Consider the following 26,597-nt stretch of genomic DNA (forward strand, 5'->3'; position numbering starts at 1 on the left):
CTGTACGTTATCTGACAATGCAAAGAGCCCACAGAGTGACAGAAGGAGGCTGCAGAAAATGCAGAATAATGCAAACCATGTAAGAGATCATGAAATATTCTTGAAAGGCATACATATATTTTTTACTTTTTTAATGGAAAATAGTTTTACTTGAAAACAACCAAATACATGTACATATCTACCATTTAAAAAAAAAAAAAAAAAAAAGCATCGCATATTATTTGCAATAAAGCAAATACCTGTTCCAACAGCAAGTCTGCGCTGCTAGAAAATAACCACAAGATGTGGTTTATCATCTCAGGTTTCTGCCAAATAAAAGTTTCACACACACACACACACACACACACACACACACACACACAAAAAAAAAAAAAGGACAAAAATTGCTTACAGCCAAAATTAAAATCAGTATACAAAAAAAAACCCATTTACAAAAATGTTTTATTTCTTGTGACAGGCTACCATTTATATCATTACAAATATACAGCTTTTCGACTTTGTCAATTATGTTTTGAGGTATGATACAATGTGAAATTTGCATGATACAAAAATAAAATTATAAATTTATATATAAAGATTATAAATGTGACTGTTAAAAATCTTTTTCAAATGGCAAAAATATCATCACGAGCAAGAAACAATTTTACATCCAGCCAGCCAACTTTTTTTTTTTTTTGCAGTCTCTTTCCAGAATACTCTGGGGTCACTTTACTTGCCCTCTGGTCCAAAGATCTCCACACATCCAATGAGAATGGACTCCACTATTTGGTTCTGGTACACCATATTGACTTCCATGTTTCCTAATTCAAACTCGGGCCACATGAGAGTCGGTCCAAACACAATGCTGATGCCCTGGGTTGACATTAAGTTTTTCTGTGACTTCGTCAAGACTCTGTAAAACAGAAAAAACACAGGATCATTGATGTAATATGATAGCAATGAAAACAGTTTTGTTTTTTTCAGAAAACATCTCGTGAAAACCCTTAATGGAAGAACTGACTACGGCGTACAAGTACAATCATTTCCTCCAAGCTTAAAGTGTGCACGTTTCCTGTCATAAAATGCTACTTAGAATGTCAGTGACGGACCATCGGCAGGGTGTTTTTGAGGACTTGTGCCTGGTCTTTGGAGGCATCTAAGCGCACTTTAAGCAGAACGTCTGTGAGCTGAGGTTTGGCTGTGGTGGAGAGACAATCAATACTGGTGTATTGGAGGACTCTTAGAAGGAGCCAGATTGGAGCCCTCTGGCTCTGTTATGGGTTGAGGCCTGGAAAGGGTGGGAGGGAAGGATTGTGGTAGAGGGCTGCCTTCCAAGTTGTCAACGGGATCCTGACTAAGAGGTGGGAAGCAGGCTTAACATTTCGAAGTAAACTTTGTACGGTTTTACAGCGGCCCAATTCTGAAAGGTACTGATTAGGAGTGTGTTGGGTTTACTGCACTCACGTATATCGTACCGTAGTGTAACTGACGTCCTGTGCCATCCACATTTATGGTCACATCTATCAAAATAATGGTCTACAATTATGCAATGCAATTCAACAATCTATAATCCCTGTGTTGTTGTCAAAATACTCACGCACAGGCTTCCTCAGCAAGACACGTTCAGCTGTAACAAGGTAATGACGGTGCTACGTGTGACGTCCCTTCGCGTGTGTTATTGAGACTTTGGGAAGCCATTTCAGCTGAGAAACACAACTTAAGAGGCAGGCCAAGCGCTCTCAATAATTCCCCATTAATGTGTATAATTAACCTCGGCCATTTCGTTTCCCCTGTACATCACAGCTAGACGCTTGTCCTGCCATGAGCATTTTAACCTAATTAGCGCACTATGATGTAAGGATCTGGGCTGCCATTGCTAATGGTCTGCTAATGATCTTAAGGAGAGAGACTTCATTTCCCGAAGTGATTTTTCAAAACATTAAATATGAAGCTTTTTGTTGAACCTTTTAGTGTTTTTTGGTAATTATGCCACTGTGTCACCACTATATACATGACCCCCACATGCTCCCCCTCCCACCTTCACATTCATCTCTGCTATCAGTAATGGCAGATCGATTAAAATCATGATAGAAGCTTAATTACAGTCATTATCATTTTCAATTACAGTAGTAGCACATATTGGGAAGAAGTGCAATACGAAGACGCTTTCTAGCAGGCAAAAAAATAAAAAAAACCTGTAAACACATGCTCTGTCATGAAAGCCATGGAAATTAGTCTTGAGTGGCATATTTAAATATTTTGTATATAAATTATATAAAATGCACATAAAAAATAAAATAAGCATACATATTTTTTCATTTGATTTTTTTCTATTTTTTTTCCTCAAATATAAAATGCAAATAAAAAATAAATGTAAGTGTACATATATTTTTATTTGTTCTAAAATAATATATAACATTGTATATATTTATAATTATATATATATTTTATTATTATTAAAATAATGTTAGACATTAAAATATTATTTTTAAAATAATACCAAAAATGAAAAAGTCACCAAAAATGACAGTCCTGAGCACCACCTAAAAAGTATTTCATATATAAACAATAATGAAATGCACATAAAAAAAACTATATATATATATATATATATATATATATATATATATATATATATATATGTGTGTATATAAAATGCATTTAGAAATGCACATCAAAAAAAAAAAAAAAAAAAACTATATATATATATATATATATATATATATATATATATATATATATATATATAATGCATATAAAAATACGTTTGTTTTTTTTTCTGTATTTCTCTTTCTTTCTCTCTTTCTCTGTGTTTGTGTGTGTGTGTGTATTTATAATATGTCACCCTGGACCACAAAACCAGTCATAAGGGTCAATTTTTTTTTAATAAATACGCTTTCCATTGATGTATAGTTCAAGATAGGACAATATTTGGCCGAGACACAACTATTTGAAAATCTTAAATCCGAGGGTGCAAAAAACTCTAAATATTGAGAAAATCGCCTTTAAAATTGTCCAAATGAAGTCCTTAGCACACATATCCACTCACAAAAATATATTTTTGATATATTTATGGTAGGAAATTTACAAAATATATTCAAGGAACATGATCTTTACTTAATATCCTAATGATTTTTGGCAATTGCTACAAATATACCCGTGCGGCTTATGACTGGTTTTGTGCTCCAGGGTCGCATGTACACCCATTATCATTTTTTAAACAAAATCTTGTGTTAAAATAATATCTATCACCTACTTATCCTCAGGTTTGTAAGAGAATGTATTTCTGTACACCTCATCTAAATGAACACTTTCAGTAAAGAAATGTGTTTGATTTGGAAAAGGGAAGGATGCAATCTGGTCCTCAGTATCTGGGTATTTATGGCGAAATGCGCTCATTAAACCATCAGCTGACTGAGCCCAGTGAAGTTGCTCTGGTGCCTGGGTAAGGGCCAGGCTGTGGGCAGCTTGACCGGAGGTGACTGCGTTATGCTTGGTTGAATCTGACAAATCATTGATATCCCGTACATAAGCCGACGTGTACGGCTCAAGATGCCAATGGTTATTAATTAGCATCTCGTTTGCAAGCGGGGCATGACAGGAAATGGAGGATAGCGCACAATGCCGTCATTCCCCGCCTAGGAGGCCAGTGCTAATTGGGTCAGCCTAACTGGCTCCTGAAGAATCATGGGACGAATAATAAATTGAGGTGGGGTGGGGGTTACAGAATCGCTCCAAGCTTTAAACTGTGTCATTTTCGTGTTATAAGACGACGGCCTTGACTGAACTAATAAAAGAAAGGCTCGCTATTATCAGGGGGGCTTGAGCTTGATTTTGATTTTCCACTTGCAATATTTGCAGTTTGGGCATTCAGATTTTTTTTTTTTTTTTTAATCATTCACTGTTTATTATTATTTCCTGTCTTCACCATTAAGGATCATAAATTGTGCATATACTGTTGTGGATATCAGAATTTGCACAGCAGCACTTCTCTTCAATCTAATTTAAGAAATACCAAACATAGATGAGAAGAAATGTCTTTTTTTTTCTTGGCTTTCCTGATCAGAGGTTTCTCCAGGTTTCTTTTCCAGCACAAAGGCAAACGGAACCTTGAATTACTAACAAAAAACAAAACCTGTGGCCTTTTAAATCACTTGTGGTAAACGGGAAATATGAGCGGTGGTGACAAAACCTCCCACAAAAAATGACATAAATAGCACTACTGAGCAAGTGTACTGTTGAGAAAATCTGGTTGCCTTGACCACATCATCACAATGCGAGCACACAACTGGTTATTGAATCCAGGCTCCACGAACCAAAAGAAAAAAAAAATGAACATTGGTTCCATGCGGGCAAAGAAAGCGCCCACAACAAAGAGCTTTTGACTTTCACCACTTTTTAGATGAGCCAAGTCAGCGCAAAATATAACCTACAAAGGCTTTACAGTAGGAGTTCAGAGAGCCTCTTCAGTTAAGTATACCTGTTTTAGAGGATAAAAGACAGGAAGTGTACAGGCGAAAAGTGACGTTTGAGCAGGTATGGAGCTAAAAAGCTGCCATGGTTGCTTGACAAAACAAGTCAATTATGTATCCATTATTATCAATACCATTTTATGCATTGTACCATAAGCTGCATGGCACCTAACCTCATTGTTCTCTCTTCATCTCACTCCGGACTTCAAAATGACTACATTTGTCTTAGAAAACACGTATAACACACGCTTTAACCTAATTCGCTGTGACCGCACATTCTTTGCCTTTATTCATGGGAAAGTCATCCTGATATTTAGAGAGGGAAAGCAGTAGACAGAAACAAGTATGACTTAAGTGAGAATATAAAATAAACAGAACCACATCACTTGGCCAGGGTGTGGTAGCCACAAAGCAAAGCACTGTGCTTTGGATTCGAAGCACTTTATTGCTCTAATAGTGAGAGAAAGGAGCAGCGAGAACGTCGTTGTGGAGAAGGAACAGACTTGGTGGCACTACAGGGATTTTCAGTGTCACCACAAGTTCCACTGTAACAGCTTTTTAGTAAGCAGAATAAAAGCTGAATGAATTTTTCTAATGCCGCCATTCAGTGAATTTGTGGTAATGCTTTAGTCTCGTGCCTCTGTGTAGATTTGACTACAGATTTGGAAACGGTGCAAAACCAACAATGATTCCCAACTATGGGTGCACTTTGTTGAGGTTTGAGGGGCAGTTTGTGTAGATTCACATTCACTGTGAAATATATGTGTACATATATCATCTGTAAAGACAAAAGAAACAACAACAAACCTATATATTATAATATAATATAATATAATGTAATATAATATAATATAATATAATATAATATAATATAATATAATATAATATAATATAATATAATATAATATAATATAATATAATATAATATAATATAAGTAAGGAATAATTGACAATGGACCACTGAATTATTAGAAAATAATGTACACCCAAGGTGGTAATGCACCTCATGTGTGCATTATTTTCTAATAATTCAATGGTCCGGAGTCAATTATTCCGCTTATACTATGGTTTCCACACCTCAAGACACTGTTCAGATGTTGTATTTCAAGATATTTGTCAGGTTTTCGTCCTTAAAACACTCTTCACCCCAAGCCTCTGTTGCTAATTCCAAAATGTAATTTCAGAACTAGTAACGGAGCCTTGAGCCATTGATAGCAGAATAGAGTTATTAACACAGTTGAGAGAGAGAGAGAGAGAGAGAGAGAGAGAGAGAGAGAGAGAGAATAAACATATGTGAATTAGCCTACCTGAGCCTGTGTGTCTCTCACAACAGCAGTGTCTCTACTAATAGTGAAACTGTAAGTTTATCTACCTCAAGAACAACACAGTTATTACCTCACTGGTGAGAAATGTCACGTAGCTTTTAAGCAGCTAAAATATTTTAATGATTAATTTGTCAGAGCAACACATTTCTGTGCGAGTGTGTGTCCGTACTGTATGTGTGTGCGTTTGAGAGAGAGAGAGAGAGAGAGAGAGAGAGAGAGTGAGAGACAGCGGGAGAGAGTGTGCACTTTTCAGACACAATAAAATGAATTTGGTGGCAAAAACCATGACAATATTTTGTCGTTTTCATCCTATTGTTTACTGTATTTATTTGCTTGGTCAGTGTCGCTGTGGGTTTTGTTTCTTTTGCAGTTGTAGGCTGTAAGGACCTTTTGAAATAACTGAAAACATTTGGCGAAATATGGAACTGTAATATAACAACCTTGATAGATTTGTGGGGATAAAACAAAAAAAAAAATCTCAGTACAAATCTACAATAATAATAATAATAATAATAATCAATATTAAATGTTAAAAAAATATTCAGAATAATGTTCAAAATAAACTAAAATAAATTCTTTAGCTGTGGCAAACGCATTTGTAAAACTCATGACCTATATTATAGGAGAGGAGGCAGCAGGTTTGCATTACGTTACGTTACATTTACCAGAAATTAATTTTTAAAAAATCATTAAGCTTTATCATGGAATGCAGACCTAGTTTTCTTCAGCACATTTTCAGACTCTCGGAATATCATCTAGAAATCGACTGTTGTTCAATGAGTGTGTCTCTCTCAGTCACACATTAGTGTTTTCTGATTGGGAGACCTGGCATGGGCAACCCAACAGACTTTAGCACTAGTGCCAAAGGGCATGTTCCATTGGGGGAAGGGAGGAGGGGGTGCTCATCAATCTGAGATGAGTCCTGTGGCCCTCCTGTGCAGGGTGGTAAATGTGCAGAAGGGTAAAGTGGGATAGAACACCCCTCCTGGGAGATGGAGACTAGCCATATGGCCTTCTGGCTGTGCCAGTAGCGCTATCATGGACAAGGACTTGAGCGTTACACACACACACACACACACACACACATATTACGGTTCATATTAAGTCCTCTGTTCATGCTGCATCCTGTTTACTGAGGCCTTTCATAGATGGTTTTCAGATTGGGCATTATTTGTTGGTCTCACTGAAATAAACTTAGTAATACATCATAACTTTAAATTTGTATAAATTGGAAGTTCCCTTTACAGTCTAGTCTGGTTTTGTACTGTCAAGGTCAGCTGGTGGTGCAGAACAGACACAACCTGTGATTGGTAATTAGTAGATAGTCCTCAAAGGGAGAGTTCACCCAAAAATGAAAATTCTGTTATTATTTCCTCCATATAGAAATGTCATTATTTCCCTCATGAAGAAAGCTGAGTCATACACAGCTAAATGTAAAGCCAGAAAGCCTAGCTAGATCATTAGATCGCTAGATAGTGTAAATGTCAGTCCTCTGCAATTTCAGATGTAGACATGCAAAAATGAAAAGTAAATGCCTAATGAGAGCTCATATGCTGAGAAGGTCTTTTTCATTGAGCTTGACTATCATTAGTGATTTCACACCACAGAAGTTTGTGAAAAGTTTGCACAAATTTTCTGAAACTATCAACAGACATCAGTGAAGCTCAGATAATTAAAACAGACACTGAGAGGAAAACACAAAGAAAATGGTCAATTTATTGTGTAAAATGTCTTACTCATGACTTTCGATAAGAAAACTATCAAAGTAGACATTATCCGCCCACCTAAATGATTCAGGGGCCCCCCCAAAAGTACTGTGGGATCTAGCGTTTTGTGTTACGCCCCTAGTTGTGTGTATGGATGGAGACATACCTCCTCAGGTGGTTGAAGAGCAGTTTCATGGTGTTGTGGTTGGGTTTGGGGAGTTGATGGATCAGTTTCTTCATGGCTTGAACCTTCTGTGTGGGCTCCCTAATTTCTGTTGGCAGGGAAGAGATGATGAAATGTTTTGATTTGAGTATTGCTCCTTCATTTGAACCTCTAGGTTCAGAGAGAAGTTAATGTCTTTTCCATCACTTTTTCATTAACATAGCTCATCTAACATTACAATTTCCCTAATACTGGATCATTATCCCTCTCTCTATTAATTATATAGACATGCTTGAGAAGGCCACATGCAGAATGTGTCCCATTCCAAAATGCTGACTTACCAGAAAGCCAATATGTAATCGAATAGATTACTCCATTTATCAGATGATTTCTTCTTACTTTCGGTATGTTTAATTGTTAATTATGATCGTTTTAATTTTCTTTCTAACTTATGTACAACATAATCCCTTTTTAAGCTGCCAAAAAGGAGCAATCAGCATTTAGTCAAACTCTGTCATGTAGTTATGAAGCTACAGTATGTAAATATATTTAGTACAATTGCACGGTTATCTGACACCATTACACTCTTCAGCAATATTATTTTGATTCTATGCAATCACTTTAAAAGCATCTCACCACTAGATGGATGAAATTAAAGATGTTCTAGAAAAATAACCCTGTCCGTCTGTAAAATCAAAGCATACACAGCCCTATAATGCTGTAATTTTGCAGTCAGGTTTTCAAGTTTCCTACATGAAAGCACATGTGAATGGTGCTAATGGTCCGTAATAGTCCGCGTCCATTAAAAGCTGTTATGCTGTAACACAAGCTGTAACCGGTGACCTCCTGACCCCTCTGCTCTTTACATGTCAGATGGCTGATGACCTCATGGCAAACTCCTGAGAGGCACCAACCTGTGCGCTGACTATTCTACATCAGTGTCAGTACCTGACCTTTGACACTTTGAAGTTCTCTAAATCCATTATGATGGATATAGCAATGTAGCTGATTGTATTATTTCAAACACTGCTAGTGTAAAGAAGATTGTATGGTAAAATAAGTAAAAGGGTAATTTATTGTTGATAAGACTTTAATTTGGAAGATTAGAGGGTATTTTAATAATTTAATCAATGCTTTTGATCAATATCTCTGTGTACCCTGAGCAGATGTTGAAATGGAGCTTTTACGGGGCCACCTGTGTGCACTCCAAACTCCCTCAGGTCAAATTTCACCGTAACGGATTTGTTTAAAAGAGTATTAGCGGACCTCCAAGAATGTAAGTCACCAGTTCCTCACATACTGTATATACACCACCATTCAAAAGTTTGAGGTTTGAGATTTTTAATGTTTTCGAAAGAAGTCTCTTATGATTACCAAGAAAAAATAAAAAAATGTTTGTGGCTAAATGACGAAAAAAGGATGTTACCTTTTGATATTATACTTCAGATGAAACATTTTTATGTACCTATGACTGCACAAATGTGTCAGTGCCATTGCAGTGTACATTCTATAAATCCAAATCCAAGAGCATCATTATTTGATAAAAAAAAAAAAAATGCAGTAAAAAATGTACAATTTAAAATAAATATTTTCTATTTTGATATATTTATTTCTGTGATGCAAACCTGAATTTTCAGCATCATTACGCCAGTCTTCAGTGTCACATGATCCTTCAGAAATCACTCTAATATGCTGATTTGGTGCTCAAGAAACATTTCTTACTATTACCAACATTGCAAAACAGTTATGCTGCTTAATATTTTTACGGAAACATTTTTTCATTATTCTTTGATTAATAGAATGTTCAAAAGAACAGCATTTATTTGAAATAGAAATATTTTGTAACAATGTAAAAGTCTTTATTGTTATGTTTGATCAATTTAATGTGTCCTTTATTATTTATTATTATTAATATTATTTAAAAAAGTAATATTTTTCTGACCCCAGGCTTTTGAATAGTTGTGTACACTACTGAATCCTTTACATATACGGTACATCAAGTACACCAATTCTGTTATACATTTTAAATTTTTTTTTCCTCATACTTAAGACTTTTATATAGAATGCTTACAAATTATCTTTCAAATTACGTTTTTTTTTTGTTTTTTTTTGTTTTTTTCAAAAAATGCCTCACACCATCACAGGGATCTACAATATGCTATTGACATTCACATTATAATTTTCGATAACACTTTACAATAAGGTTTCATTTATTAACATTAGTTAACTACATTAGATAACATGGACTAAGAATGAACAATACTTAAATAATCTAAGTTAATGTTAATATCAGCATTTACTAATATATTATTAAAATCAAAAGTTGTATTTGTGGTAACACTTTAGTATAGGGAACACATATAAACTATTAACTAGAACTTTTCCCTCAATAAACTCCTAATTTGCTGCTTATTAATAGTTTGTAAGTTAGTTGTTAAATTTAGGTATTGGGCAGAATTAAGAATGTAGAATAAGGTCATGCAGAATAAGGCATTAATATGTGCTTAATAAGTACTAATAAATAGCCAATATTCTAGTAATATGCATGCTAATAAGCAGCTAGTTAAAAGCTAGTTAAAGTGTTACCGTATTTGTTAACATTAGTTAATGCACTGTGAACTAACATGAACAAACAATGAACAGTTATATTTTTATTAACTGATGTTAACAAAGATGAATAAATACTGTAACAAACGTATCTCTCATTGCTAGTTTGTGTTACTTAATACATTATGTTAACAAATTAACCTTATTGTAAAATGTTACCTAATTTTCAAATGGGAGAGAAAGTTTTATAGCATGCAATTTACTATAAATACCCAAAAAGGCTAAAAAATGCACCATCAAACGATACCCAGTGTATCTGTATTGATTAAATATCATAATAAAATAAATTTGCTGTAAATGCTGTAAATCAATTATGTCTACACATTTCGAACAGAGCAAAATCTTGTCTGTCTTAAAACATCACAGGTTATTCCTACTGAGGATGGCTAACAGCTACACCATGCTATTCATGGGATGTACCATGGAAGGGAGCTGGCAGTAGTTATGCCCCCAGTCTACTGTACTGCCCAGGATGCCCCCTGGGCACTAATGGAGCAGATGTCTCCGTGTATACACCGCGCTGGCACAGGCTCGGCGAGCAGATGCCCCTGTCAGATGCCAGGTCTGTCAATTGAGCACAGACAGAGACCATGTTCTAGGACACAGAGTGAATCTCTGACCCGCTCCTATAGGTACCACTAGCAGAGCAACGAGGAATTGTGCTTTTTAATGGAGTTAGTTACAACGTTAGGCCTTGAAATCACGCCAGTGATGCCCTAAACCAATCTATATAAAGTTGTAACACCATTTTTAATGTCAAGTCCACATAATTAGTGAAACAATGTGTGTTATGAACTAAAAATCCTCAATACAGTTTTCATCAACATTCAGTCATTACTTTATTCAAGCAATATCTTTTTTATGACTTTCTCTTCAAGCATTATCTCAGTGGAGGCCGTTAGCTTTCTTTTGGCTTTGACACTGCATGGCAGTCGGCCTGTAAAATATTTAATCTAGTCATTATTGCTGGCATTATTGCTGTCATTAATTACTTTGCCTTTGGTGGCTAGCATATTGGAGATGGTCCCTTGTCCTGTATTTTGGACAGATGGTGGGACAGTGTCATTAATATAAAACACGTTCAAAATGCCTACACCCTAAATCAGCATGAATTCACCATGGTAAGCATTACACTTACAGAGCTCTGATCAAAGGGGATTGCTCTCAAAATGAAGGCAATGTTTTGATGAAGGCATGCAGTGGGCATTCTTAGATCAAATCCATAATGCATGCATATTTTATTTAATTTTCTATAAAGCTAATGTGAAAGTACAGGCACGTAAACTTATGTTTATAATAATATAATATAATATAATATAATATAATATAATATAATATAATATATAATATAATATAATATAATATAATATAATATAATATAATATAATAAATTAAAATACAGTTACAATTTAGTATGGATTTTAATAATTCAAAATTATATGATTTTACAATTTTATGCTGTTTTCACCGTAGAACAAAACCTGATCCTAATTGATTACGAGATAAATCTGGTGTACTATTTTTCAAAATTATTATTATTATTATTATTATTATTTTACAGGTGTCATTAGTAATTGCTGTTAAATGTGTTTTTCTGTTGTTAAATGACAAAAAATGATGTTACTTTTTGACATTATACTTCAGACGAAACATTTTTATGTACCTATGGCTGTACAAATGTGTCACTGCGGTGTACTCTCTATAAATCAAACTGAGAGCATCATTGTTTTGTGAAAAGAGCTGATGTACAGTAAAGAATAGATGTACTTTTGGTTACAAAAATCTGTGAATATAATCCAATTACAAACAATGAGACCATCTTTACTGCAGTACAGCTTTGCTTCTCAGGATAAGCCCATCTGCGAGCTTTGTCTGCGGGCTTCTTTAAGCCCCGTCAAGGCAAATATTAGCACACTGCAAATAGTCCTGCAGGTTATGATTAAGATTTTAAATGTATCCCAATTGAATACTTTGCTTTATGAATAACAAAGTCTTAGAGGATCGGCGCTGTAATTTATTAAACATGAAAAACTTCTTGATGAAATATAGAGACTGGGAAGAGATTTATGCATTTGAAAATATTTCTGCATGCTAGCTTTGCATGGCAATGAGGCCACGTTGCACAAATGAGGAAAGCTGCATAGAATGTAAAGACTTGCGCTTCACACAATGCAGTTTGAACTGTCAGCTGAAAGAGCATAACATCAGAACAGGCAAACAATTATGTTATGACAGATGTACTGTCTGACGCAGCTCTGATTGGCATCATTTCAGCACATTTCACACTACCATTGTGACAAGTTTCATATGAAATAACATTAAAAGTCACACTGGAAAATGTTACGATCTAGTTTTTAAAATATGCAATTGGTCATCTTCAAATGTGATATAACGATACAGTCCATCTTTCCAGATTACTACACAAACGTTGGATTGTGTGTGTGGGCCCGGAGAACAAAGCCTCCATTTGTCAACAAGTATGTCTTCACTTTGTATAACAAGGCGAGCTTGTCTATTGGACAGGTGGCAGGACAATGTCGCTAAGATACCAGGCAATATGAATAATAGATTTAGTCCATCGTGAGCCAAGAGCTGGTGCCTGCCACATCCACAACAGGCACTGAGTGAAAGAATGGAAAATTAGGCCAACTGTTCACCTGAGGACCCTGGGAAGCCCAAATGTTGATTTGCGGGAGTGAGCACATAATTTACATAAACATACATTGCAAGCGAGAAGATAAAATGTGCTCAGAGCTTCTCACAAATCGTGAGAGAAGAAGCTGTTTAAATGTTGGGTGAAGTCTTAAGCCTGAAGATTACGTATGAATGATTTGCCAAAATGTCCAATAAGCCTAAATGAGTTTGAGTTCCACAAAGACTTCCAGAAGCAGTCAGTGATTGGGCAGCTGTCCTAATTGAATGGATCCTTGTCCAAAGTACCATTCCAGAGACCTTTAGTTAATACCACCCATATAAAGGGCAGCCATGGTTAGAGAAGCTGTCCTCTTTTGACAGTGATGGACCAACATAGAAGACCTGAGCCACTCAAATATCAGCAGGATTCACTGAAATTGCTTGTCAGTGATCTGGTGAGATCAATGAAACAGGCTGTTGGACAGTTTCAGTAAATTAAATGCAAGACGAGCTGCAAGGTTCATTAAACCAGTCCAATATTACAGACAGGGGAGGAGCTTAGTAACCTACATACTAGAAATCAAGACTTTGCGGCAACAAGTTACTTTTCCCAAGTCTACAGTGTAAACAGACTTATCCCACATAAAAAACATCTTAAATTATTACCCTGTAATAATAATAATTATATATATATATATATATATATATATATATATATATATATATATATATATATATATATATATATATATATACAGAGCTGGGTAGTAATTGATTACATGTAATCTGGATTACGTAATCAGATTCCAAAAATCAAGTATTTGTAATTAGAGTAAATTACTTTTTAAAATACTCATTTTAAAATACTCAATCAGATTACAGTTACTTTTTATGGATTACATGATTACATATTATTTACACAATGGCAGTAAACTGTTCACAGTTCTCCGAATTTTTCATTTTTTTAACGTTTATATTTGCCGCATATACTGTACGTTTGTGATTTTTCCGGTGGTGAGGGGGAAATATAGATGAAATACAGATGAAATATATATGTGAAATAATCATAATATAATAAAAATAATAATAATATATGAAAAATGATGAAATATTTGATGTAGCAGTGATATTGCTGTGAATTTCATGTTTTTCAATATTTGTTTTTGTAATGTTGCTGTTTTCTAAATTTACTTAATTTTAAGTAAATATGTTTTAAAATCATAAGATGTGATTTTGTTTTATTCAGTGTTACTATCAGCAAATACTAACAGGTACATTAGTGTTACTGTTAGTATTTTGAAGTATTAACTGTCCATATATTAAAAAAAAATCTGTTGAGGCTCTTGTTGGTGAATAGAATAGAATTCTTTGTATCTGTCAAGATTATCCTACAATATATGTGACATCAAATAAGGGTTAGCACAAAAGTAATCTAAATGTAATCCAAAAGTAGTCATATTACATTACCAAAAATGTGCAATCTAAGAAATTATATTACTGATTACAAATTTTGTCATGTAATTTGTAATCAGTAAATGATAACAATTAATAAGTAATCTACCCAGCTCTGTATGTATGTATGTGTGTATATATATATATATATATATACACATTATATATATATATATATATATATATATATATATACACACACACACACACATATATATATATATATATATATATATATATATATATATATACACATTATATTATATTACATAGCAGACATAAATATAAAAACCTTTTTTTTTTACTTATTTATTTATTATTATTTATTATTTTTATCTTTTGTAAAAATATCATGGAAGCCTTATCAAATAATGAGTCAAGAAAGAGATCACAATAAGTTGATGTTAATTCACTTGTCATACAGCACTAAGAATGGAAGGTCATGTTTAGTCAAGTTATTGTAATAATATATATAAATTAACTCAAATATATAATTTAAATTAGGTAACACTAGGGGTATTCAAAGTATGGGCTGCGCCTCCCCGGGGGGTGCCAGAGCATGTCAGGGGATGAGTGCAGAATGGTTTTAATAAAAAAATTAAAAAATACTGAAACGGCGGCTCAAAATAACCAACCGCTGCATGAGCATATGATACACAAACTACATCTCTCGGTTGGATAAAGCAAACCAGTGTCGCGCTAGTAAAGTTTTGATGGATGACGATTGTAATCGAGGTAAAGACGTTTACACTGGCATACAGGGGTCGTACACTAGGCACATGAGACAAGAGTCGGTTATTATTGATGAGCAAACAAACCATGTGTGCGGCACTCTCTCGACGCACTGCTCACTGCTGAAATTGACTAAATATTGGGGGGTGGGGAGACGCCATTGTGTACGGAGGCCCACTGTCTTTGACTTTGTAAACCCCTGGGTTACAGCAATGAAGTCCTAGTCACAGTAAACATACTGTATAAAACAGTACAGGTAGTACAGTATATAGTCTTACCAACATACTCTCTGTTTTGGTGAGACATGTTGCAGGTTGAACTAATTATACCTCCTGCTATTAGGAGCCTTTTGCCGTAATAATTAGTTGTCTAAACACTATCTGTAAGTGATCAGGCTCATCTACTGATTAATTGGATACAAGCAGTTTGCGGTACTCTGGCCTACATGCAGCGCGAGTAAATATTTATTAGCAAATTACAACATCACCCCAGGCCTGTTCCCATTCTGTCTCACGCATTTCTCCTTCCAGTGGGGATATTCTGAGATGCTGTGCTAATAATGATACCCCTGCACTTATTACAGTGAGCACAATGGCCTTTTGGTCCATAGTTCAAGATTCTAAGACTAGAAAACATTAATTTATTTAAAGAAACTAGTGAAAATCAAACAACCTAAAGCTGCAGTGAGTAATTTTATCAGTGCTAAAATAAAACAAGTACGCCACTTGTAGGCTGATTTCCCCAAATAGTGTACACATAGTGACACTGTAGCACAAAAAAAAAAAAAAAAAAAAACATTGAGAGGGAAAATCTGGAAACCTGTATGAAAACAATCATGATTTTTTTTTTTTTTAATTCCAATTGGTCATGCTAACAATGTAAAAAAATTACATTAACTTACATTCGCTGTGTATCCTAAACCATGCCCCTCATTGGGCCACAATAGAGCTTAAAGGTATTCACCCAAAAAATGAAATTCTGTCATTATTTACTCACCCTAAAGTTGTTCCAAACTTTTACGAATTTGTGACGTCATACCTAACGCAGGTATGACGTCACTGATAGGCGACGCAATGACAAGGGATGGGACAAAAGTTAAAATTGCTTATTTCTCTGGATTTAAACATTCTTCGAAACATTTGTAATGTAAGTACACAAGACAACAAAATATATAACATAGGATATATTTTAATCCAAAAATCTTACATATTGTGCCTTCAAGCTGCAGTCCGTAATTTTTTTGGGTTAAAAATTATACAAAATTAATTTTTGAGCAAGTACATAACCAGCCAGCGTTCAAAACTATCTCCTTAGCCCGATTCACAACGGTAAGCTTGTAATAATGTTTTTTAATTCAAATGCTACTGGTGGGTTTCCGCTGAAAATTTGAGCAGCCATTCGTCTTTGCGCCATTACGCCACATCTGTTTACATAAAGATAGAGTCCCATCTAGTAGGCTATATGACATGTGAAGGATCATTTATAGACTTTTCTCACAGCAGCTGCAATATTTAAACGTATTATTTTGATGGCGGATTGTATTCCAGAAAGTTTCTAATGACAATCATCAGTGACAACTGGAGATTGACCCGTAGTCAAAAGCAAAAGACTCCGACTGTGGTCAGAGTGGCCTCAGAAATTGAAATGTACAGGTGATGCAAATACACACTAAATACACATAGTCACGCAATGTTGATGTTGTTAACATTAACAATTTGAGAACAAAGAATAATAATAATTTGCATGGTTTGATGTGATCCGAGCTAAGCGATCGTTAGATTTAATCAACATTGGCAGCGCAATTTATTGCTTTTTTCTCAGTTGGTCAGAACAAAAGTGGCAGATATGTTACTTGTTCAGATGACCTGTGGTTAAGATTTTTTAAAAAAGGCACTTTTTTGGCCACATACAAACTGTAAAGTTTCAGGAGTGATAGCCGCATTTAAATGCGGGAGAAATCCGCTAAATTATCGTTCCATGTGTGTACAAAACACGACTCACTCCCGAAACTGCATGATTGACACCGTGGTAACCATAGCAATGTTCTGCCGTCTCGTGTGTTTGATACAGTATCTGCTATTCTGACCAAAGAAATATTACAGCAACAAAAGACTCATTATGTTCAGCAATTTTAACTAAAGCACAGTCGACAAAGACATCATGTTTTGCTTATGCTTGGAAAGGCTGCTTGACAGAGTGCGCTCTTGTAGTGTTGCCATATCCACTTATTATAAGCATTTTGGGCTTGTTTTTTAAGCTTTAATAACTCAAGTTTATGGAGTTATTAAAGTGAGCAGTTGTGGATTTGTGATATTTTGGTATTATTTTCAGCATAAATCATTTGGATGTATTTCGGTTTATTGTGTGCTTGTTCTTATTCATCGTTTTTCTAGCTAGATCTGGCAACATGAACGAATCAAGGCTCGTACCATTTTTCCTGTGATTTCTTGCACCGCACATAAAGAAGAGAGAAACATTTCTGATGCACGTTAAGTACGTCATTAACAACTAGTTGTTCAGTTTGGTTCTGTACAAATGCGCTTGTCACTACCTGTATTTTTCGGGAGTTAATTCGGTTTAACTGACAATAGAATTTAGTGCTGCTTAAAATTTTTGTGGAAATCGTGATTTTTTTTTTTTTTCAGGATTCTTTAATGGATAGAAAGTAAACATAATTCATTTGAAAAAAAAAAAAAAATTCTTATAAATGTCTGTCACTTTTGATCAAATTAATGTTTCTTTGCAGACTAAAAGTATCAATTTAAAAAAAAAAAAAAGAAAAAAAGAAAGAAAATTGACCCCAAATTTTTGAATGGTACTGTAGGTCTTTATACATGAAAATATATAGCTGTTTTTATATATTAGAAAATGGGGGTTTGGGTGTTCTCAACACTGATCTTCCATCATTCCTGTTCACAGTGTTTAGGCCCATAAAGCTGCAATTGTGCCTACAATGTTCTGCGCTCCCTATTTGCTCTATACTTACTCTCTATTTGCATGCCCATATACAGCTTAGTACATAGTTTATCGCCACTATGTAGTTCACACGGCCACTAATCTGCAAGTGTTTGTTTTTAAACTAACGGGGCGTCAGAAATCGAACAAGTCATAAAACAAAAGTGCAGGACAAATGTTGTTTTAAGCACAAAGGTACATACATATATTTCAGAAGGTACATGCCTTTCAGAAGGTAGAGTGCCCAAGAGAAACACACTGGCGTCAGCTGGACGCTCGAGATGAGGCCCAGAGTTTGCTCTGTGTTGCTGGAGGGAGGTTACACGTGACACTAAGGCCGATCTGGTGACAGTTTCTGTCTGGACCACAGGCCCTGACTTTGCCCTCTGGCCTGAGAAATTCCCCCATTCCCCAAACAGGGAGTTTGAATAATCTCAGCACCTCGCTGTCAAAGAGCGACCCCTTTTGGCTGACAGATCTGCAAGAATGCGTCTAAGAGGGTCAATCCCAAATAGCACATCTCAACCCAAGAGTGGCGAGCGGTTTAGCCATCCGTGGCTTAAATTACAGTTAGGAGGACATACGCTGTAAACCATGAATAGAAATAACTTGATGTTGCCGTGGAATACTTGAACACATTTTGAGTATTCAGAAGTCTAACATCTCTGGGAAAGGTAATTAATCATTCCTTGTAATACATTTTAAGGTTCTAATCCTAAATATTCATAGCAATAACTCTGATTTGCTCGTATTGATTTCAGTACTTACTAATGGCTTCCACAAACAAGTCAAAAAAGCGAAATGGAAACAGGGGCTCTGGCAGTTCACGGAAAAACATCTTTAGCGCTCCGGTGATGACATGGATGTCCTCCCATTGGCTGTCGCCCAAGTCAAGCTCCTCCTCTGGGGAAACAGAGAGGCACAGTCAGAGAAGCCAACATAGAGAATTAAAACAACAGTCGTTTGATGAGGAAATTAAAAAATGCTAATCATTATGTCAACGTTAATACGCCCCTAGAGAGCCGAGCACATTGTCCTGCCTGCATTTCACTGCATATCAAACCACAATGAAAATCCTTATCAAACAATTTGTGGTGCCTATTACAAACTAACCACTTCATACCTTTCAGCTAAGATGAACACTGATGCAACTGTTGGCCTTAAACCAACCACTGATAATAAATAATTACTGAATTAAACTTACCTTGGTCAACTAGGAAGCGTAGTTTCTGGATAATGGCCAAATTGCCACTCACCCTGTATATCCCATCAGCCTCCAGGCCTGTGAGGATGGGGTAAAGACATCTGTCTGTTAGTCAGCCAGGCATGTGATAAAACCTACATCTTTTTTTTTTTTTAAGCCATACCTCGTTTTTCTACTTCCTCCACACACATCTTGACAAATCTGGGCACAGTGGTCTTTTCTCTCTCGCACAGGGTCAACATGTGGCATCCAAACACTCGATCTATGGAAAAACACGTCAGTGAGGATATTTACAAATGTAGGATTTGCTAACACTTTGTACATGTCACGGTTGTTCTTTTATTAATATAAAAAGCATCATTAATATTATCATTAATAATTAATATCATAACTAATAACATCATTAATGTAATTATTAATCATAACAATAAGACTAATACAATAAAACATTAACATTATTAATACAGTAGAATTTATAATAGTAATATTTAATATTATTATTTATAATAACAGTAGATCTACATATTAATTTAGTACTATTAATTATGAAAAATAACAACAAAGCATCTTTATTATCATTATTATCAATAATAATATTTATTATTATTTTATTAGAACTGTTCTTTTAATGTGCTAATTTGGCACAATTAATTATGAAAAAATAATGCACTTAACTAATCTCAGCATCTTAATTTTTTGTCGCTCATGGTGCAAGACTTATGCTTATGCTTATGTTAATCATATGGAAAATAAAAGTCAAATATATTGACTTTTTGTATTGTCTATTCAATGATTTACTCATCTGCCACTATAATGTCTTTATCTTTATAATGTCTTTATCATAATGTAATTATCTTTTTTGTGGGCGTTTTCAACAAATATATATATATATATATATATATATATATATATATATATATATATATATATAAATATTTGTGATTAATTAATCAGCATAACATGAATTAATTAATTTAATTAAAAAAAAAATATTGACAGCTGCAGATAATAGCAATGAGTAATGACAAGCTGCTTCAAAACTAATTACAGATTACGAGGTGCTCAGTAGATCTACCTATTTAAGGATATATCACTATAATGCACTATAATGTAAAGTGTGACCCAGGAATTTCACAGCTGAAATGCATAGTGAAATGTTTCGGGGCAGTCATATTTCAAAGATGGCCCACAAAGGATCAGAACGCTCCATAATGAGCAAAACTACAGTTGTCAGCGCAGAGGTGTAAGTGTCCTCATCATTTGGCTTTTTGAGTTCATATAGGACCGGGCGAGCTGTCCCAGAGGCTTCTGGAACATCAAAGATGTCCTGCTCTCATTTCGGCACCCGCGAGGAACGGGGGGGAAGTGGCGATGTGCTAAATGCATAAATGACTGCAAGCAAGCCACCTTTGCATACAAATGCGCATTCAGAACTTTCCTAGAGAAATATCTGGCAGGAGGGGCATTTCTAAATAAATTACTATTAAAAAGCATCGGTACAATATGGAACGTTCCTAATTTCAAGATGGTTGTTTAGCGGGCTAGCTCGCCTTGGAGCTCTGCCAGCGATAGCTGTGTTAGGGGCCACCTGCGCTACTCTCTTAATCCCACAGTAGTTTTATTCATTCCCTCAATATTGTCCTCTTTGATCTCCCATTTACCCCTACAGATACTACATTAAAGGGTCTTTTTGACACCAGAGAAAATTAAAGATATCATTACCTTCATCCGAGAGTTCCAAGTATGCTTAAAATATCCTTTAATGTTAGGTTTGGTGTATGCCATAAATGGAATAAATTAGTTACAGTCTTTAAGAATCCGCATCAGGGATTGCTTCTTGAACTGGTATAATGTGTAAATGAAAAAGAATGTCTTGCTACCTTTTTTTTTTTTTAACTGGGTCACAGTTGTGTTTAATATGGAAACACACAGAGCCAAAATAAACTAATGTCCTGAGATTGCACATTCATATGTCATCACGTAATATGTAACCTGTAATTATGTAGCATGTAATTATGACTATTAACTGGGCTACAAGAGTTGTTAAATGAATAGGTAAAAAATGGGGGATTTTTGAAACTGATAGTTGGCAATGAGCGTCACATAAATGTATGGAGTGCACATGGCAAATCTTTCACCTTTAATAAGGCCTTTTTCCTGTAGCGTTTTCATGGAGGGCCGTCTGGAGATGAACTTCTTCAGTCTGTTCTTAACTCCATTCTTGTCCGCGCTGTCTGAGGTGCTGTAATTCAGCTTGAACACTGTGCGGGGGATCAGAGGAGACACAGGAACAATGCTGTCACTGAGCACTCGCCACATTCTTTTGAGGCTGTCTTTGTGCAAGTCCTCCTCATGCAAATAAGACTGTCTCCTTTCTCCACATTGTTCCAAAGCACACCAGAAAAACTACTTCTGTTGAAATATTCTCCAGTGTACGTGAATATCTTGTTTCACAGCATTTATTTATTGATTCCTGCCAATGTTAGTGTCAATATTACACCACCTCGACAAGTCCAGTGATTAGTATGTGACTAGCGAGAGCTTGAAGCTACTGCCCAGTATTCGCTACAGTAGTAAATTAATTCTCTTTGATACTCATTCAGGGCAGAAAATGCTGCAATTACCAATGACAGAAGCGCTTGGAGAGTGTCAAGTAGCTTGTAATTTATAATAATGATTGACAGAGAGCAGACTGACTCCATCTTACTCAACATAGCAGTGGAGTTCAGAACAGTCGTATACATATATTGTCTGAAATTCAGCTTCTGTTGGTCTCTGTCTCGTATGGTAAATGATGCGATGAGATGACGTGTCTGCATTTTATTATAGTTGTCATGTTACTGCAGATGCGGATGTTCTTGTTACAGTAACCAAACTGCATGTGGTCAAGGTGCTGCTGTGCTTCCTGTTCAGAATGTGACCACAGTCGCACAAAGAAAGAAGCAATGAAAAATGAATCATAAGAATGAATCGTAAACAAACTGTCCAAGTCACATTTCACGCCCAAATCAAAAGGAAAATAGGAAATTCTATTTTGCTTAAAAATAATGAAGCCTATTTTCAGGACCATTATGATTTTTATATAGTAGCATGACAAAGTATTGATTAATGACAATTAAGCACATTTTATTCATTTTGCTTTTGAGTTGCTGTTTTTTTGTAGTTGTTGAAAATTTCCATTATACTCATTAGATTCTTGTTTCTGTATTATATTTTTACTGTATCTAAATATGAATTAACAGAAGTGAAAAAGATAAATACTTTAAAACTTTTTATGTTACAGTATTGAGAACTGCTTAATTGTCAAGAAAATAAATGCAAAAAAATGTTACAATGCAAAAAATCATAATGATCCTAAAATAGGGTCCATTTTACTTATATATATATGACCTACATTTCATTTGGTGAAATAAAGTCTGTGAACAGAACGTCATCTGCACCGCTAACTCATTAATGTGGATATTAAACAGTGCAGAAGCAAGTCTGCAACCCCCGACACACTCACTGTTTCTGAGCTCTCTGTGCTGATTGCCAGTTATCACCCCCACTCTCTCTCTCACTCTCTCTCTCTCACACACACACACACACACACACACACGTGTTACTCACTGATGGAGCGTCTGTTTTCAGACTTGGTCTCTTTTGGTTTAGGTTTGCAGGGTTCACAGGTTGGTCTGGGGACGCATTCTGTACTGTTGGATCTGTGTAGGGCCGCTCTACCACTGCTCTGGCCTCCAGCTCCACTCGACTACACCACAACATCATATAAAAGATTAATCAGATAGATGCAGAAATAACATCCAAAAAATGTTGCTTATTTATCCCAGTGTTAGCTATTAATGCATTAGTGTATTCAACCATTTATTTGCCTATTCCAAGTTTTAAGATACAGTCCTTCATATAAAGGATAGATACTGATTCACTTCCCAGATGAGTACATGTTAATGTAAAAACGTGCAAGATGCTATTTTGTCTTTTAAGAAATAACATACCAGACTGTCCACTGCTTTCTTGATGGCATCATGCCATTTACAGATGGTTGGAAAGTGATCTGCCTGCAGCAAAAACTCATGACCAGTTGGAGTGGTTATCTGTTTGTAAAAGAGGGTTGAAATGAAAGTTAAAAAAAGTTCATTCAAACAAATACAGCTGGCAAACTTTGTGTGAACATTCGCCTTCCAATTAAAGACCTGTGTTTAAATAGAGTAATCTGTACTACATCACAAACCTAGAATTAAATAGAACAATTACTTTTGTATTTGATATCTACCTTCTGCACACTATTATTGATTTTGCTAAAGCTAAAATCTAAAAATGGTATGATCTTTTATTGCTTGCTTTTTCTTAACTGTAACCAAAGAAATATTGTTTTTATTTTGGAAGAAAAAAGTATTTCAAAAGTTGGGGCCAGTATTTTATTAATACTTTTATTGAGCAAGGACACATTAAAGCGGAACTCAGTAAGATTTGCGAAGCTCCCCCTACAGGTTTCTTCAGTGAATCACACTGTCGTAAATACCCCAAGCGCAGCTCTGGACTACAACGACTACAACGCTCACCACCGCAGTAGTTTTGCAAATACAGTACAAGAAATCTCGATGGAGGTTGGTAATTTTCGAAATTGTCTTATAAAGTGGTCGCTATGTGGATATATTGAATTACCGTAAAGCATTTTGTCACTCTCGCGTGAACGTGAACATGAGGCGAGATTGTGTCGGGTCGGTGCAGCTCAACTTGCAAGTGCTGTTTTTTGGCGTAGACGTGCCAGAGGGGGTTAGTGCACGCCTCAAACACACCACTACAAGTCAATTAACCATCGTAAGGACTTAGAAAACTATTTATGAAGGTAAAAAAAGTTACTTAGTTCTGCTTTAAATTGATCAGAAGTGACAGTAAAGACATTTATAATTAAGATTTCTATTTCAAATAAATGCTGTTGTTTTGAACTTTCTATTCATAAAAGAATCCTGGAATAAAACTAACAATAATAACAATTGATAATAATGAGAAATGTTTCTTGAGCACCAAATCAGCAAATGTGAGCCATGGTGGCAAAATGAGTCGCAATGAGCAAATTTTCAAAAATTAGTTATTGTTATTCTATATAACACTGTTATAATATTAATATTAAAATTGTTATAATTATAATATTGTTATTCTATTGTTATTCTATATATAAAAACCTTCAAAATGATGTATGATTTGTTGGAATTAGACAAAAAATGACTGAGCTACTACACCTGTTTGAAGTCGATAGAGTCAGAAAAGTCAATTTGGAGAAAAATTGAGTTAAAGTTTTCTGAAGATTCCAAAACAAAATCACCAACAGTAGCAATCATACCTTAAAATGCCTGGTAATACCACCAAATTTGGCACAAACCAAGTCAAAACCCATATCTATAGGAAAAATATATATATTCAACTTTTTTCCCCATGATTCCACAATTGTTTGATTAACATTAATGAATCAGACAGCCTATAGGTATATTAAGACCTACTGTACCAAACGGACCTAATATAATGTTACACAGATGTTTTTCCCCAACAGTTAACCAAACGTTCACTTAAGACATAACAGATAATGTTTGAGTCGCCAAGACAGATATTTTGAAATACTGTAATTCTGTGTATGTATATCAGGATCGCACGCTGTCTGAGGCGTCTTTGTGCGCGAAGCTTCGGATCTGTCAGTCAGCACGAGTAAGATCGTTTTGTTTACATCAGCATGACTTTTAAAATCGCATTTCATTGAATTAGACTTATGACATCAAGAATTTGCTATGAATATTCCCAAATGATACCAAACTTGTGCTGAGGAGAAGCGCCAGTCGTCCAGAAGCGAGCAGAGAAAAACGGCATTTTTCATGGACAAAGGACAGGTACTCCTCTCAGAAAACAAAAGATACTTTTAGATGTTTAATTGCTATTTGGAACATTGGGATCTCTAGACGAGGGCTTAATTAACTAATTTTTAAAAAAAACTCAATTTCAACTAAAATTGACATTTTTCACTTGTTTTGCCTGTAGCTCGAAATTAGCCTGTGCGCATTCGAACTCATTTTGCCAGCACGGGTCACAAAATAGAACGATTTCTGAATGATCATGTGACACTGAAGACTGGAGTAATGATGCTGAAAATGCCATCACAGCAATAAATTACATTTGAAAAAATATATTAAAAAAAGAAAACAGTTTTTTACATTGTAATAATATTTCACAATATTACTATTTATAATTTTTTAAACTTGGTTAGCATAAGAGACTTATGAGAGAAAAGCAGATTTGGTGAGCATAAGAGACTTACCAACCCCAATTTTTTGAACGGTAATGTATAAGATAAATATACAATATATTAATAAATAGTATACTTATTACTTATTAAAATACCATTGCAAATCAATAATAAACACTGTGTGAATAAGGCATATCTCAGTGACACAATTACACACTCAAAAAAGGACCATAAAATGAGAAATGAGAAATTTCAGATGCACTAAGCCTTTTGACAAGTTATTAGTGTGATACCTGACTAAACATTAGACATATTTCAAGAGACTGGCATAACGTCACATGGCACAGTCGCACAGAATAAGTGGCATTCCCAGAAGAATGCAAGCAAACACCAACGCTAAGGTCAGAATTGTCAAATACCGTTGCACAGAAGTGATACTTGTTATTTTAAAGAGAGCTGACACTGCATATTTCTAAAACCTAAAATCATTTTAGAGTGGTCAGTCTCTGAAAATACCAGGCCAGATAACAGAATACCCCATAACCCCTCTCCCCCACAACCCCCCCCCATACAGTCACTACACATAGACGTCCAAAGTTTGCCCCGTTTAAAACAGACTTTTCTGACTTTGAGAGAGGGTGGCAGGGGGAATCAAGCAGTCTCTTTGGGGATGGAGTGAATATAGAGGGAATGGTTAGGGGCACAATTCTTGTCAGAGTGTGTTTGCAATCCCTCTATTCTTCAGAGTGGAACATCCGAGAGAGCATGTTTGTTCTGAAGCTCCTTCTTTCCTGGAGGGTGCCTGCGGACATGACAGTAATAGTTTGGAGTGGGGTGGACTTGTTGGAATCCTCATTGGCGGTTCGAACGGGTGAAACAGATCCACTTTAATGACGGATATTTGTGCTGCAGGTCATCAGAAACTTTCAATGGCAGTTTCACATCTCTTTCTGGTTTTGCTGTCGTACAACGCGTGAAGCTCATGCGATATCAGTGATCCCCTTTTATGCAGATTCGACAGATATTTTATGCATGTGACACACAACATTCTTTTTTCTCATTCTTTTCGGACATTCGAAATTAAATGAACCACTGACGTATTGCCGTTCGACTTTGATTCGGAAGACAGCACAGCG

At 35.4% G+C, this 26,597-nt stretch overlaps 1 protein-coding gene across 4 annotated transcripts in view; it reads right to left on the reverse strand.

Annotated features, from left to right (window-relative positions):
• Window positions 1-422: 422 nt before the first annotated feature.
• arhgap15 (Rho GTPase activating protein 15) overlaps window positions 423-26,597 on the reverse strand; it is a 97,527-nt gene continuing 71,352 nt past the window's right edge. For all 4 annotated transcript variants that reach the window (XM_048193608.1, XM_048193607.1, XM_048193609.1 and 1 more), the window contains 8 exons: window positions 23,222-23,320; window positions 22,839-22,977; window positions 21,368-21,490; window positions 19,393-19,491; window positions 19,230-19,307; window positions 18,794-18,928; window positions 7,649-7,754; window positions 423-892 (listed from right to left, as the gene is read on the reverse strand). In XM_048193608.1, the coding sequence (XP_048049565.1) occupies window positions 709-892; window positions 7,649-7,754; window positions 18,794-18,928; window positions 19,230-19,307; window positions 19,393-19,491; window positions 21,368-21,490; window positions 22,839-22,977; window positions 23,222-23,320 (963 nt within the window). In that variant the 3' untranslated portion in view covers window positions 423-708. The remainder of the gene's footprint in view (window positions 893-7,648; window positions 7,755-18,793; window positions 18,929-19,229; window positions 19,308-19,392; window positions 19,492-21,367; window positions 21,491-22,838; window positions 22,978-23,221; window positions 23,321-26,597) is intronic.

The sequence above is a fragment of the Megalobrama amblycephala genome, linkage group LG6 (assembly GCF_018812025.1).
Source record: "Megalobrama amblycephala isolate DHTTF-2021 linkage group LG6, ASM1881202v1, whole genome shotgun sequence".
In the NCBI taxonomy this organism is placed as follows: Eukaryota; Metazoa; Chordata; class Actinopteri; order Cypriniformes; family Xenocyprididae; genus Megalobrama; species Megalobrama amblycephala.